Source organism: Lontra canadensis, unplaced genomic scaffold (genome assembly GCF_010015895.1).
Source record: "Lontra canadensis isolate GAN:19392208 unplaced genomic scaffold, GSC_riverotter_1.0 scaffold78, whole genome shotgun sequence".
Classification (NCBI taxonomy): Eukaryota; Metazoa; Chordata; class Mammalia; order Carnivora; family Mustelidae; genus Lontra; species Lontra canadensis.
In genome coordinates this window covers 2,060,610-2,077,180 of record NW_022631072.1, presented here as the reverse complement: position 1 = coordinate 2,077,180, position 16,571 = coordinate 2,060,610, and the positions used below count along the sequence as shown (strand labels likewise).

Below are 16,571 nucleotides of genomic sequence, written 5' to 3'. Positions count from 1 at the left end.
ATCTTAAGAAATACAACAAAAACACACACACAAAAAAATCTCTCTGACATACATTACCCTTTTTTCCAACATTTATTAAATGGCAATGACTTGACTGGAACTGGCAGAGAAGTGTCTCAGGACCAGAGCCAGGCGGATGAGTAGCTGCTTCCCAGGGTAGCACATGGGGTGGACACTCCGGCACGAAGGACACAGAGCAGGAGTGGGGGAGGGGGGCTGCGCAGACATGAAAGCACCTCAAGGAACACAGACTCCCTGTAAAGGACACTTCTTTGCAGACATGGGAAGCAAAACATAAAAACATACAGAGTTCAACAATACAAATTTTTGAAAGTGAATGGCAACTTCATCGTTAACACATGAACAGTGGAGAAACCGGTAGCAACCTCCAGCATCAGCCCTGTCAGCCCTCCCACCCCCACCCCCTACCCCCCGGGCCCTCTGCGGCCACGGAGCGCACGTTCCGCTTTGGCTTCTTCCAACAACAGCCCACAGGTCAGCGTCCATCTCCCTGAATAATACTGGTAGGTAATATTTATCCTGACAGTCCCCTTATAAAGATCAGTGTCGGTTCTTGCCACCATCGAAGAACAGCTACAACATAAATCACTCAGTGCTTTAATCTAGTTCTTTAGTGCAGCTCAGATCTAGAAAGTCAAACACTCAACTGGGCGTACTGTCAGTTCAGGAAAAATACAACTGCGCATGCACAAAAGGACTCCCCCTTCCTCTACAAATTGGAGGAGAGAAGAGCTCTGTTAGTATTTAACACAAAAACACCTCTAGAATTGAGAACAGTGCCGTACTGCTCATGGGTCATAATATAAAGAATTAGTGAAAGCATGATCTAGTAATACTGAATCACAAACCCAAGTTCGAGTGTGCTGATTTCCAGTGGCAGGAAGGGAATGGTAGCCAGCTTTCAGAACGCTACACGAGACCTCGCTTGTAGTCCACGAAAGAAAGCCGCTCCTGTCGCAAAGCTGCCCTATGTAGGGCAGAGAACTAGAGGAAGAACAAAAACTTTTAAATAGAAATGTAGATTTCATATATATTTACACAAGATGTATATACACTATATGTATACAAAAATATACTATTAATCATGAGAACAAAGAATCTACAGTAGCAACTTTTTTAAAAAGGTTGGAAAAGGCTACAGCCAACAGTGAAAAGTTCTCTCAAGACACATTTATTAAAATTGCCCAGAAATGAGATACCAAAAGGCCATGTCACTTAGGGTACCACTTAAGAGATTAAGAACCCATAACGTTAGCCCTGTACCATCAGGCTTAGAACACGGCCAAGCAGCTCCCCAGGAAGTGAAAGAAGGGTTGCAAGTCTGCACACACACAGAGCAGCAAGCCTGTCTACACTGCCAGCCTTCCGTACAATCGAAGCCTCAGCGGGGTCATTCAGCTGGTATGAGAAAAACCGTAAGGAGCCCAAACAGCATCCATCCCACCTTTCTCTGGCCCAATGAGGCCCCTTTTCTACCTTCTTCCATTTCACACCTTCACATTAAAATGAACATTGAGCAGCTAAGCCATAGTCTTTGCTGTTACGACAACTAGGGCAAGTCCCACCAAGAAAGCGGAAGGAGGGTGTTCCCTTGAGGAGGACCCCCCTGCCAGGCGAACCTTCTAGTGGGTGGGGACCTGCACTCTGAGGTAGAGGAATCGCGGACTGGCTGCAGACTTCCAGGATGGGTGGAAGAGAGCGTTTTCGGTCAGTCCCCGTCTCCATACCCCCCGTCCACACCTTCCCGTGCGAACGAACACCTGAGCATCACACACAGGCCTACTCCATGCTCAGACCGTGGAGTCGCCACCTGGGTCTGAACCCTGGCTGCTCTTCCACCCACACCTCAGGCTGAGGCAAAGCCACAGCACACGCACACAAGCGGCTCTGAGAAGCAGCCCCAGAAAAGACCGGCCTGGCTCACGGGCTGGAGCGCGGGGCACAGAATCAGTAAGTGCTGCTTCCCTAAGGCCCGTGGTATAGGTTCAGTGGCAGGCCTGGGTCTTCAGAGGAAAAAACTTCAACATCATTTGCCCCCAGAACACTCTGTTCTCTGGGTCATAAAATTCTTCCATGCGGTCAAATGATGAAACAGCCAGAGAATGCTTCAGAAACTCATTCTCTCTCTGGTCCTCACGGTAGTGCCCTAGGAAGCCGCTATAATTAAAAATTAAGACATGTTCTTTATGTTCATCTCATTCCTGTCTCACACGTGTAAGAACAAACCTCAGAACAATCCAGCTTTCACACCAATGCTAGCACAACATAAAAACAAACCAAGGTGTCAGGTATTAAAAAAGAACATTCAGAATGTAATAGGAAGAAAAAGCCCTCCATCAGAAGAACACAGCTTATGTATAAATTCAATTGATTATCTGCAAACCCCTACCCCCACCCCTAACCTACTAATGACTGGCTCCAGTCCAAGTCTCTTACAGGTGAGAATTAACGCATCACTCAGTTTGCGCTCCCAGTACCTTCTGAGGTTCCCTCTTTACAAGGCTAAGGTTAAAGAAACTTCTCATCTGAGTTACCTAACATTTCAGAAATCCCCCGCTTCCTATGGTTCAGCCAGCATCGGACGCAGAAGAGAGAGAACCAAAGGAAAATGTTACCAGAGAGGATTGCTCTCAATATTGGATCACACCCTATGGGGTGCATTTTAGGATGCTTGGAAAATCCATCACCTGAGTAACTGCTACCTTACAGAAAATAATTTCATTGAAAAGTATTAGTTTTGCCTATAATAAGTTCATCGGTTCCCTCTTCGTCATCCAAATTTGTTCTTTCCTCAGCAAAGTAAGTGTCTTCATTAACTTCTTAAATGACCTTCCTTCACCTCATCCCTGCTCCCAACCTGTGATATTGATCTTGCTAAGATTTATGGCTCATTTTTCACTGTTCAAGTTGATGAAAATCCACTCTTTTTCTCCCTCCCTTCCCTGTCCCTTACAGCAATCCCTTTCATATTTCCTCTGGGACTCTTCACTGATTTGACTGTCCCCTCTTTCATACATCCTCACAATCGGTCCTTCCCTTTCCATCATCCCCAAGATGGCAGAGACCACGTTACTCAACCCCACCCAGTGTCAGTCAACACCTCAGACTCACAGAAGTGTGGGAATGTCAATATTTCCTCCACTGCCTGCCTCCATGCTTACGGCGGATTGTCAACTTATTTCCACCAGCTCAAGACCCCAAATAAAAGTTGAATTTTATATACTATAACTCATAGGTAGCATAAGAAAGCCACGCATCTATCCTCACTCTGCACAAATGACATTGATAAAACTGTGTCTGGAAGTTACTCTTTCATGTATTAGCAAGACGATCCGTTCATCAACTCATCAAAACTTCCCAACCATTGCACACATATCATAAGACTCACCTTTCAGTATATAATCAGTTAACAAGCTCGGAACCTTTTCACTGTCCTCTTTCATGGCACGAAGAACTACAAAATAAAGGAGAGAAATATAAGGCAACAACTTCAAATTCAGATGGAAAATCTCAATTACATTGTAGCCTTAATTAATTATATGGTATAACACATCCGTGTAAACTATTATTTTCTGGATACGGAAATAAAACCACAAATGCTCAAGAATGTAGTTAAGTCCTTATTCAGGTGACAATGGTCCTATTACCCGAGACTCCTCTCCCCAATTTAAAACTTCCAAACAGTGGAACCAGGAAAGAGGAATGGGGTTATTTACACAGAGCCTTAGGTTTGTCATCATAAATACTGGGAAGTGAGGTCCCATCGTGAGCACTTCCGTGGGCCCTAGGGAGCAGGAGAGCCTCAGTCTGCAGATCGCACAAGCTGGAGAGTCTAAGATAAGTGACCAGTTAGCTACACTCTCCAAGGATGTCTGTCAGCCTTCTCGGCAACTGTGAGAGACCAAAGCAAAGACTGACCTCACAGAGCAGCACCCAGCCAGGCTGCTTCTAGACTATGGAGGAACCTTGGTGAATTAGCCTTATCCTAAAGGAACTCTGACAATTTTATCTCTAAGCAAAGACAAATAGAAAAATCGGCTTTTAGAATGGTTAAAACTTTCAGCAACTGAGGTACACATAAACACGTGAAGAAATGCTACACTCGCACGGTACTCTCCTCAGAGCATCCCGGGGAAAATGCCGCACTCTTTCCCCACAAAATAGGACAAAACAACGTGGTGTAACTGGCCAAGTCCTCAACCTGGGCTTACACCCTGGCCTTTCCCACTTCCCAGCTGTGGGACTTGGAACTCGTTCCTTAGCCGCCCAGTGCACCAAGTTCCTCATTTGTAAAATGAGAACCATCCCCAGACCAGTCTCAAAGGCTTGTGACTACCAAGTTACTAATTCAGATGTGACAGACTTGGAATAGTGTCCCGCACGGAATATATGCTGTGTAAGCATTAGCCGTACTGATGAACACAACTAATCCTGGCTCTTCTTACTACGGCTGTGTTCCTCCAACAGCTTTTCCGAGGAAGGCTACATAACCAGAAATGACACCCCATCTCCCCAGGGCTTCTCCCGTGGCTAACATCTACAAGGTGGTGGAAGCAGAGGTTCCAGTTCTCCCCCAAGTTTTCCCAAGATAACCACTTCTTATTTTCAAAGTGAAAGTCATATTAGCTTGGACATTAGTTCACGCCCCCATACACGTTCACTCACCCAGAGATTCCAAATGGTGTCCGTCTACAAATACGTCACCTGAGAATCAGCCTGAGAACATTTTGGTGTGGGAATTATGATGACTTTGGTTTGGCCAAGTATGTCTGTCCTTGATCTGAGAAGCCGAGGTCTTTCAATAATTCTGGCTTCCAAGGCAATATTTATGTCCCCTTCTGAGAAGGCTACTCTGTTCAGTATTTCTGCTTCCCATCATGCTTTAGATTTATTTTCAGTTCTACATAAAATCACATGCCATAAGCCAGCATTATTAAAAAGTACAGTGGACTGGGAATTAAGAGACCCAGCCCTATAATTAACCATTCCCCTTGTGATCTTAGATACTACGTCTCGTGAGTTCCTCTGGAAAATCAGAGGGCTGGCCACCCAGTTAATCTCTTCATTCTCTATTTTAGACTGGCTAGCGTCATCTGATTGATTATTAAAGGCTTTGCAAGTATTGTTCACCAAAGGAAGGAATAATAACTTCAGGTAGCAGGCAGACAGCTCCCTTGAGCTCACCCCATTCATGCCTCCATATTCCTAAATTCCAAAATAGGTGTCATCACCAATATCCATTCCTGTGATTCCCTCTCACTTGGCTCCCTCTTTAAATCAGCAGTTATTACAAATATTTACAGTTGCAAAGATTCTAACAGGTCAGCAAATCCAGTCCCTTCAAGGAAAACAAAGCTGAGTAACTGACTTAACCCAAATCACACATATGTTCATTTATTTACTATGAGGGAAACAGAAAATATTTTTATCCTTCTTTTTCATTGTGACTATGAGAAAGTAAGTAACATCCAAGGATATTACTGTAAATAACAAGGACCGAACTAGAATTCATGGCTCATTTATGGTTATCATAAGAAAGATTCAATGGGGAATATATATTTAAGTCTAACAAATTATTTTAAAATACAAGCCTCTTGAAGGTGGAGTATCTTTTCTGCTTTGTTCACTAAAACATCTCAATGTCCAGAACACAGCCTGGCACAGAACTGGCCTTTTTAATATTTGCTGAATGACTCTTAAAATTTTACTATCAATTCAAATTCTACCTGTGACTATTACCTTGGATTTGAGGTTCTACATTCCTAAGAAAGAAGAGTGTTACAGACCACATTCTAAATCTTTCCTACTGAGTTACTGACAGTCCTATTTATAGAAGATCCATGACAGACCTTATTTATTGATAAATTATATGTTCTTAGGGGTGCCTGGGTGGCTCAGAGGGGTTAAGCCTCTGCCTTCGGCTCGGGTCATGATCTCGGGGTCCTGGGATCGAGCCCCGCATCGGGCTCTCTGCTCAGCAGGGAGCCTGCTTCCCTTCCCCTCTCTCTGCCTGCCTCTCTGCCTACTTGTGATCTCTGTGAAATAAATAAATAAAATCTTAAAAAAAAATTATATGTACTTAAACATCCAAGAGATGATGGAGAACCAAGTTACATTTTTTTCCTCAAAAGTTCAGCTTGTAAATATTTCAAAAGGTAAGACAAAGCACAAAAAATACAAATCAACTCTGGACTTAAGTGTCATGTTTGATGTTATAAGCCATCCATGGTTTCATTCTCAGTAAATAATGACATCATCCATCATTTACTACCCTAAATTGACAAAACAAAACAATAACAGCAACAATCAACCAACCGAAAGCAGCAGAATCAGCAAAAGTAAATATGATAAGAGTTTAATTTTGTCTTTGCTCACTTTTTGTTAATATCTGAAGATCTTCAACAGACGGTGGTCCATTTTTTTTCTCATAAGGAATGACTGTTGTCAAGTACTGCCAAGTCAAAAAAAAAAAAAAAAGTCACTTAAATCTGAATGACCTTATCTGCAAAAATTTGATATAGTTACTAAAGGTCTATTTTATAACATGAAACATGAAGTATCTTACTATCTCAGTTGGAGCTCATTTTTTTTTTTTTGGCCCACCTCTGTCTGCTTTAATCAAGCCCAATGTTAACACAAATATCCATTTTTTTTCACCTTTCAGTTATTGAAAATTTCACAAAATTAGGTCTGAGGGTGATCTGTTCAATTTGTTAATTATTAAAGTCTTATCTAACATTCTCCTTGTATATTTTCAACATACTTTAAAAATAGTAATTTAAAACTAAAAATGTAGTTTTAACAGTTCTGCATAAACCAAATCATCCCCAATGCCCAAAAAATTCTGTTTCAGGCCATTTTTTTCTGGTTGAACAAAATGGTCATGTGCTACCATAGACACACATATCAATTTTAGAGGTGTATTGTTATTATTATTATTATTATTATTTTAAATTATTTAGGATATTTAAAGGCATTAAAGGAAAAGAGAAAAGTGAAAGGAGAGGATGGCCTAGTGAATAATAAAAATTCACGTCTGATACCGAGACAAATGGCCTCGTTCGCTACTGTAAAGGCTTGCAAGTATCAGAGTTATGGCCTATAAATATGTCCCATGAAAAGAGAATCTAAAAATTATTGTCCAGATGTTCCTGTTCGGACCACTCCACCAAAAACTATATAGTTCGGTGTGGTTTGCATGTGCTCATCTGGAGATCTACTGTTGTCTTACTCAGAATCTTTTGAGACCCACCCATTACTCAGTCCTTGCTCTAAATCTCCGCTCTATTCCTAATCCTCCGTGAGTGCTTTCATCCGTGGGTGACCTCGTAATCAAAAGACAAGGTAAAACGGTTTTTGAGGAAAAGTAGGAAAAGTGAATTATTCCATGTTTAAGAAAAAATTCCCACCATCTTTTGGTGCAGACTTCTCCAAGGTGATACCCAATGGTAGCACTGAATGTTTCTCTGTGAACAATACACCGGAAGCTGGAAACAAGCCCCCGGGGGTTTCATGAATAGAGTGTGTGTCAGGCAAGCTGGCCTCTGAGACCATCAGGAAGCCGCGCGCCCACCAGTGCACTACCCAGCTAGACTCTCGGGCTTCCTGTCCCACTGGCGTGTCTGGGTCAGTCTGGAAGCTACTATGCCATCCTGTGCATTTGAGAGAGGTAGAGGTGCCAGAATAAAAAAATAATAAGTAAATTTTAGACCATCCCTTAACAGAGCTGGAAATGTCAGTGTGAAGGATTATTTAATATTATTGCCCTTCTTGGGCAATACAGAAACTATCTTTTAGTAAAAACCCTACACTCAAATGTTTTCTTTCAATAAACTGTCAAAAGCTACATTCCACACATTTTCTCACGCTTAAGAGCTACATTGAAAAGTTTTGCTTTTGAAGTGAAAATTTCAAATTGTGAAAAGTAATTTTAAGCACACTCACTAATATGGTTGGGTTTCCTGTGTTCACGATCCTCCTTAAATCATTATACAAAAAAGTTAATATAAAGCAAACTGCTACACATTTGACTGTGTAATTCTATCCACGTATAGATTTGTGTAAATCAGGTCACATGCCTCACTTGGCAGACCGTGAGTTGGCTCACTATATGATACACCTTATAAACACTGGAATTTCACTTAAAAGGAGAGAAGAGATATATATACTCTTACTGACATGTTTGACCTAGGACTCTTATCAAAAAGACACCAACATTACCTTTTCTCTCCCCACAAAATGACGTCTTGTTTCTCAAACTTTTGGAATTAGCATGGCATATTCTAGTTTAGTTCTACATTCTATACATGCAACTCATGATGTCAATGCAATTTGTTTAAAGGTAGTGGAAAATGGAGCTCTGAAACATGTTAAAGTAACCGTATGCTTTATCAAGACTGTAAAAATGGTGAACTTTCACTTCTCTCTTTTTAAGCAACAGTCTTAGTACATTAGTAAAACGGCCAGCTCTCAGGACCTGCGCTTACACAAGAAACAATAAAGCAGAGAATGAGGAAAATAAGGCTAAGCCAGCACCTGTTTCTCTCCACCTGAATTTCCAAAGGTGTGGCGGAGGCCATTCTGAATGACAGTGGAGATCCCTTCCACGCTGAAGCGCTAAAGGCAGCAACGCGCGGCCGGAAGACAAGGACAGGGAAAGAAGTTCAAAGACTATTAGTAAGATCGCACCACGGTGACTTACGTGCCCAAGAAACAAGCAGTTAGAAAATGCCACTACTCATTCAGATAAAGCAGACCAAAATCATGCTGTTTTCAAACAGTTTTTGCTTGCATTTCCTTGCAAGTCAAACAATGGCACATGCCACTAGATTCCTGAAGACTGTCCTCATCGGACGGGTAATTAAATTTGCTCCAACGTAAATAGCCTAAGCTGTACACATCTTTGTCTTCAGCAAAATTTACTGCCTAAGTTTTAAGCTACCTTTTGATATTGTTTACCTACATTTTATCAAAAGTCTGAAAACTTAATACTAACAGTATGCGTATTTTCAGCCTAAGTTGGCATATTTCTCCCACAAGTTGGGAGAAATATGAACGTAGCGTTTGGCAAACGAGGATGCCGTTACTTGGAGAGCTGAGGACGGCTTCCCACCCGCTCTTCGGGCCGCCTGCCACCGCCTTGGTGCAGAAAGCGCGAACTGCAAGAGCACATATGCTTCCTGGAGAGCAGAGTGGACCCCATGTGCCAGCAGGCCCCTCTCTCTTCCGCAGAGGCTTTCCCACTGTTTCTAGGAAACGATTCTCGCTTCTTTCCCCCACCAACCTCTGAGACTTCCTAGAACTCACTGTACTATAAAGGGAATATTTTTTCCCTCAACTACTTATCTTGATTTGTGACCAGTATGCAATGTCATCAGACGCAGGGAAAAGAGTCCAGTGGCACCTCTCTGGCTGTTGAGTCAGAGGCCTGAGATGGACTCTTACGGTGTGACTAATTAAGGAGGAAGGCATCCTGGAAAGGGAGTTCAGTCCCGATTCACCCAATGGGCCCCCTCTCTGGATTTTTGCAGAGGAAAGTTGAATCAGTGAACACATTTGAGGAGTCAATATAACAAATATTTACCAGGCCCCCAGGAGCAGAAGAGGAAAGAACGTATGGTTTAGCCAAGTGGTTCTCAAAGTGTGGCCCAGGAACACCCCCAGGACGTCCCTGAAACACTCTTAGGGTCCATGAGCTCAAAATTATTTTCTCAGATATAATAAGGCATGATTTGCTTTTTTCACTTTCATTCTTTCATGACTTATGGTGAAATATTCCAAAATGACAGCCTGAATACAGAAGCAGATTTAAGGCTCTAGCTCTCTTAAATTAAGCCAGGTATTAACAAGATTAACAAAAATGCACAGGAATGCCATTGTTTCTCACTAATTTTTTTAAAATAGAGTTATTTTTCATAAAAACATGCTATTTGTATAAACATTAATGAATTTCTTATTGGCATTTTTAAATGATTGGTAATCTTTTAAAAATTTCACCTAATAATTATCCATCAATATGACTTCTGTAATAAACAAAAGCTCTTTGGGGTCTTCGGTGAATTTTAAGAGTAAAAATAAGTCCTAACAACAAAAAGTTAAAAAACACCACGAAGTTCAGTCATGAAGGAGCTAAATGCCTCTTTATCAGTCAAGTACTCAATGCTATTATCGAAAATCTGAGTACCAAATGTTACTATCTTTGGAGAACATAGACATCCATGCCTCTCCTCCTAAGTGGTCCCTCCCCACAGACACCTTCGCAGACTGCAGGCCATTTTGTTCTGGCAAGAATGAAATGTCTGGTCCCGTCCCTTTGATTGAGCGCGCTTCACTTTGCTGACAGCATAACTATATTCCCTTTGACGACGTAGGCTACTTTTAAAAGAAAACCTACACATAACTCTTTCGTAGATTTTTGTATTGTGTAGCCTTTTCATATGCTATCATATAATTTGCTCACATTTTTAAGCAGATTATCGAGAGATGAACTACTTTGGCTCCAGAAGCTACAGTCATTTTTTAAATTCTATCAAATGTATTTTCTCTCAAAAGCAACAATGAGGGGCGCCTGGGTGGCTCAGTGGGTTAAGCCGCTGCCTTCGACTCAGGTCATGATCTCAGGGTCCTGGGAGGGAGTCCCACATCAGGCTCTCTGCTCAGTGGGGAGCCTGCTTCCCTCCTGTCTCTCTCTCTGCCTGCCTCTCTGTCTACTTGTGATCTCTCTCTGTCAAATAAATAAATAAAATCTTAAAAAAAAAAAAAAGGCAACAAAGAAAAAATACCTCATTCCCTGCATACCCTGACTCCATTATCCCGAGGCATGTTAAAGCCAGACATAGACTCGGGAACCGTCAGACAAGGTGAAGGCCTTTTAGCCTCCATGCATCAGGAGACTGGGGTATACTTTACATTTGAATAGCACGTTCTAGAAACACTGGCTATACCTCCCCAGTTGGAAACCTAATGTCTGTCACTGCAAAGTATAAATAAAAAATAGATGCACATTTGGAAGCTCCGAGGTTCCAGCTGAAACGGAGGTTTCCTTATTAAACGTGCAGCTGTGGACTCCGCTGAGCACCGCCACTGCCTGCAGCCTGGTGACCTCCGAGCGACCAGGCTGGGGGGAAGCAAGGGGAGACGCAGCCACCTGAAGCCACAGCAACCTGGAAAATCAGGAAACTAACAGCTGATCCTGCAAAGGAGTAAAGGAACTCTCCCTAGTGAGGGCAGCTGAGGCCAGAGTGGGCGCCCGACAGTCCCCGCGGCGGCCTGAGCAGGAAGCAATGCGGCCGCCGGTAATGCAGGACTGCATCCCGTCCTGCCGGGGAAAGGACCGCACGGTGACATCTAAAGGGTCACAGGAAATACAACAAAACCGGCTGAGAGAGATGTCGGAGAACATTCCTCCATTGGGGCTCTGGCTGCCATCAATCCCACCTCCCCGGGCGGGAATCACAACCCTGTCCTCCCTCCCCGCTCTTACGCAGGGCCAACCTGAAATCCTCCAGCCCTCACCAACTTCCTTTCCCCGGGCTTTCTTCAAACAGCTCTTCCCAGGGCTTCCCAGGCCTCTGACGCTGAGGCCCTGGGACACTTCTCAGATCCCTCTGAGACCCCTGATAAGCTCTCCCCCGGTGCCCCCTCCCCTGGACGCTTACCCATGTCCCTCCAAAGCCCTGAGCTTCCCCCTGCCCCTCTGGCTGCCCCTTCTGAGAGGTGCCCCTTTCTGGGCTAAGCTCTCATATACCAGTGTCCTCCGGGTTCTGTCCCCCCTGTTTTTCTCAGGCACGCTCTCTGGACAGTCCCACGCCGCCGTCTTTCCCGTCTGCTGTCACGAATGTACAGCTCCCTTTGCCAAGAGAAGGAACGGGCTGAGAACCGAGCCGGGCACTGGGGTAGGGTCCTGGACACGTCAGCCAGCTTTACTACAACGACCGACCCTCCTGAGTGTCACTTGGGTGTTCAGTGGCCTCTCGGCCATCTGCACCTGAATCCTGTTGAGACTGCCCACATCCAGACCTGAACTCATCTTCCTTTCTGCCACCAGAAATAACGGGGTTTGTTTGTTTTAAGTCCTATTCCTCTTCAGCATTCTGGACCTTTCTCATTCCTGGATCCATTCGTTCGAAAACCAGGAGCCAGATGCCACAGGCATCAGCGACTCGGAGCGAGCGCCCCCTCCCCTGGTGACCCGACATGCTGGCAGAAGAGCCCCAAGAGCCATGGGGGTAGAACCAGTAACCCCACGAGGGCACTAAGAGGGTGCGCGCAGCCCAGAGCCACAACTCCATCTTTCATTCCAGATGTCAAAGCAAAGCTCTCGGAGGAGATGACGTCTAAGCGGTGGCGTGAAGTCAACACCGTCCCCGATGAGCTACAAAGGACAGTGGACGGGAGAGCCTCTCAGAGAACAAGACCCAAAGCGGCCGAACGGGCCAGCCCCGGCGTTCATTCCACGGCCAGTGCGCGGGGGCCCTGCTGGTCTCCCCGAGCGGGACGGGAACAGCAGCTCCTGAGTAGCTCGATCTCCCCTCCTTCCCATCAGCAGCTTTCACTGCGCCTCCGTCTGCGTGGGCGGAGGTGCTAACGGCAGGCTGGACCTTGGCATCACAGGGGCTACTCCGGAGCAGAGCAGACCGGCAGGTATTCCCCCAGAGATGCTGGGCCTGAGGCTTGATGCAGTTGCTGTTAACAAGACCTGTGTGTATCCGTGTGGGGAGGGGACACATGGATGGGTTCCACCTACATTTGCCCGAGTCAGGAATCAGTGACCCACCCTTCATCCTCTCTTCGCTGCTGCCCAATCAATATGTTCCACTCCTTCCCTTTTTATTTTTATTTTTTTTAAAGATTTTATTTATTTATTTGACAGAGAGAGATCGCAGGTAGGCAGAGAGAGAGAAAGGAAGAAGCAGGCTCCCCACGGAGCAGAGAGCCAGATGCGGGGCTCGATCCCAAGACCCTGGGTCATGACCTGAGCCGAAGGCAGAGGCTTTAACCCACTGAGCCACCCAGGCGCCCCTGTTCCACCTCCTTCCTATCTCTGAAAGTCAACCATTTTCCCAGCCCTGTTGTAATTGTGTGGCCCGTTGCTTACCCGAGTAAGTGCACCAGCCTTCCTAATTCCCCCCTTCCAATGAGCTCGCCTTGAAACACTGAAGTTATGCTCCCAAAAGACAAATCTTAACAGGGAATGATCCACTTAAAACCTCTTTTTGGTTTCCTTACGCTTTCTACTTTGCTATTTCCACACCCTCTTCTGAGTGACTTTCTCTCTCGCCTTCAGCTTTCTCTCTCAACTTCTAGGTTTGGTGAACCACCTACGGGCCCCAGATGTGCCTGTCACCTCCAGATGGTTGCCTCCACCACGCCCTCTGCCCAGTATGCCTGTCCCTTCTTCTTCTTATCCTCCAGATTCAACTCAGCCTATCCCAGACCCCTGAACCAAAAGCCCAGGTAAGAGTAATTTATCCACACCTCCATCATGAGACGGGGCCAGGCACAGAACACACCAAGAGCATGGCAGCTGCTTTGAATACAGCAGTTATCACTGTACACCTCAGTCTCTCAGCCTTGACAGTACTAACGTGTGGAGTCAGGCAGCAGTCCTCTGTCATGGGGGCAGGCCTGTGCAGGGCGGCGTGTTGAATGGCATCATTGGCCTCTACTCAGAATGCTGGTAGCACTGCCCCTCACCTCATCTGCTTGTGACAAGGACAAGTGTGCTTGGACATTGCCTAAAATCATACAGGGAGGCAAAGTGGCCTGGCTGAGAATCACTGCCAAAAGCACACCGCACGGCTTGTCAGCAGGATCCCCCGCGCACCCACAGCACACCCCCACGCGCTGGGATTTATTCTGCATCCTTTCTACTTGTGCCTGACACATAATTGGAGATCAGTATATGCTTGTCTCATAGTAGTAAGAGAAAAGATAATCCAGACTTTTTTTAAAGTGGGGGTGAGGCACAATATCTAAAGAAAAACAGCAGAGAAAGAAAAAAAGTTTGGGTTAATTTTTTTTTTTTTTTTTTTTTTAAGGGAGAGCGAGCTGAGGCAGGGCTAGGGAGCAAATAAGAGGGAGAGAGAATCTCAAGCAGGCTCCACGCCCAGCACAGAGCATGACAAGGGGCTCAACCTTGCGACCCTGAGATCATGACGTAAGCCAAAATCAAGAGTAGGACACTCAACCAATTGAGCCACCCAGGTTCCCCAGGTTGGGTTAATTTTTAATAAATTCAGTTAAGTACTCTCCATCGTTAAGGGCAGAAATAATGTCAGATACTTCTTTCGTGTGCCAACAAAGCATAACCCATCCTCAGCACGCAGGAGGCATCTGATAGACAGTCACTGGCTTAAGTACCAATTATTCCCATACCAGGGAAATACTTTCAGATTTAAGGATGGAACTAGGAACCACACCTTCGTCAGAAGTATTTGCAATCAAAAAATTTTCTAAGAGTCAACTGGGATAGAAAAATACTGAACTAGAAAGCAGGGCTCAGAGGTCTCTCCCAGGCTTGCCACTGATGTCTGCCTGGAGAGCAGTCACTAAACCCAGAGATGCCTGTTTCCACACCAGTGAAATAGGTGATTAAATGTTATCATTTATAAAGGTCTCTTATTTATAAATCACGTCAATCTATGAATTATCTCAACCAAGATGATCCATGGTTTCTTTAAGAAGGCAAATCAAAACACACACATACCCAAGAGTACAGGACTGCGAGGTCACTTAAGGTTAGAATGGGAGTGCTCTAGAAGGACAAAACTGCACGGCCAAATGACACATTCAGAGTTATCTAGTCCAGTGGCATTTACAGATGTCCGCTAAGCCACAGCTGAACATCTCTAAGACCAGAGCCCAAGAGTCTTACAGCCTGGGGTAACCATATCATAAAGAGACAAATTTTTTCTCTTGACTTCTTGCAGGAGAGATTTTTTTTTTTTAAAGAGCTTAAAAGCAAAAATAATCTGAAGGCAAACAGAAGAAAGATGACATGACAAGATATAAAATTATTTGTCAAAGAAGTCAACGAGGGAGTTCTGAAAAAGTCTACTGAAGAACTTGGTCTAGGAAGTCAGTGTGAAATTAATAAAGTAAGATAAATAATCTTGCTGACAAGGTTTGTAAAACAATGGAGTGACTAAGAAATACAGAACCCCCAGGATAACAAAAAAGTAGCAAGCAGAAGATCGATGGACTGGAAGGATCAAGGAATGGAAAGACCAGGCCGGAGGACAAGGAAAAGAGCTCCAGAGAGCACACGATAGAGGGTTTCACAACTGCCCTATAAATTCCAGAAAACAATCCACCCTTTGGAAGGCAAAATGAACTTTCAAAAGATAAACCCTCAGAGACAGATTAAATTTACTTTTTAGTAAACTTCACCTCATTTAGAAACACTACATTTATAATCTTGAGAGCGGACGTGCTGTGATTAGGTGTACTAAACTGGGCCAGAGGGAAGGTTTTGTCTATGCTCAATTTTACTGGGAGGGCAGGGGAAGGAAGAAGAGAAGGAGAGAAGCATTTCTTTGTTGAACATTTCTCACGGTAAAAGTACCACAGGCACGTCAAAGCACTTTCAGAAATCTCGCGGTTAGGAATGCGCAGTGAAATAAAGGATATTAAGGATTTCTAACTTTAATTTAGCTTAATTAAAATAAACAACTTCGGGGCGCCTGGATGGCTCAGTCGTGAAGCAGCTGCTTTCTGCTCAGGTCATGAGCCCCGGGTCCGGAGACCAAGCCCCGCATCGGCCTCCCTGCTCTTGGCGGGAAGTCTGCTTCTCCTTTTCCCACTCCCCCTGCTTGTGTTCCCCCTCTATTGTGTCTCTGTCAAATAAATAAAATCTTTAAAAAATCAATAAATGAATGAACGAATGAATGAATACATAAACAAACAAATAAATAAATAAAACAAACAACTGCAATATTAAATATGTCAGAAAACCTAATCCTGCCTCCATTTAATCTACCATTTCTAAATTTAAAGGATCAAAACATTCAAATGCAAAGTGAAGAGCTAACAAAGATGCTGGGGATCTAAAATTTTGTGATCTATCCATCTGTTTTTCACCATATCTTTACAAAGGAGTTAGCAGCTCTGAAAAATGTCCTTCTCAGAATGGAATTTTTGATATGAGCCCATTTATAAGCAGGAAAATGATTAAGCACAACAGTACTTATTTTATTGTTTCCCTCACTGCTGACAAAGTGCCAAGTAACAGTAAGGATGAGGGAAGTTTACTCAGTCCTGGGCTCCAATCGCATGATTTACAATGAGAATACTCACAGCTACCTCATGACCATTTCCTTCCCTGGCGTGAGTAGGTATTGAGTCTCCAAATCAGTCATTCTCTGGAATCTTTTCCCATACAAAACCAGGAACAAAGTATAAACAAGATACAGAAGATTAAAAACAAAAATTAGAAAAACCTGAAAGAGGGAAAGGAGCCAAGATCTCCAGGCCCACAGACAAAACGCCTGCACGGCTGACCAGGAGAAAGGCAGAGCCAAGGGTCCCTTGCACACACCTCTGTCTTATAT

At 44.2% G+C, this 16,571-nt stretch overlaps 1 protein-coding gene across 3 annotated transcripts in view; it reads right to left on the bottom strand.

Moving 5' to 3' along the window:
* Positions 1–602: 602 nt before the first annotated feature.
* Positions 603–16,571, bottom strand: part of FEZ2 (fasciculation and elongation protein zeta 2) — a 42,140-nt gene continuing 26,171 nt past the window's right edge. Inside the window, exons 6-9 of one of the 3 annotated variants that reach the window (XM_032881880.1) lie at positions 8,557–8,637; positions 6,397–6,472; positions 3,410–3,475; positions 603–1,005 (exon numbers count right to left, since the gene is read on the bottom strand). In XM_032881880.1, the coding sequence (XP_032737771.1) occupies positions 989–1,005; positions 3,410–3,475; positions 6,397–6,472; positions 8,557–8,637 (240 nt within the window). In that variant the 3' untranslated portion in view covers positions 603–988. The remainder of the gene's footprint in view (positions 1,006–3,409; positions 3,476–6,396; positions 6,473–8,556; positions 8,638–16,571) is intronic. The other 2 variants (XM_032881881.1, XR_004385501.1) reach the window with 2 other exon arrangements.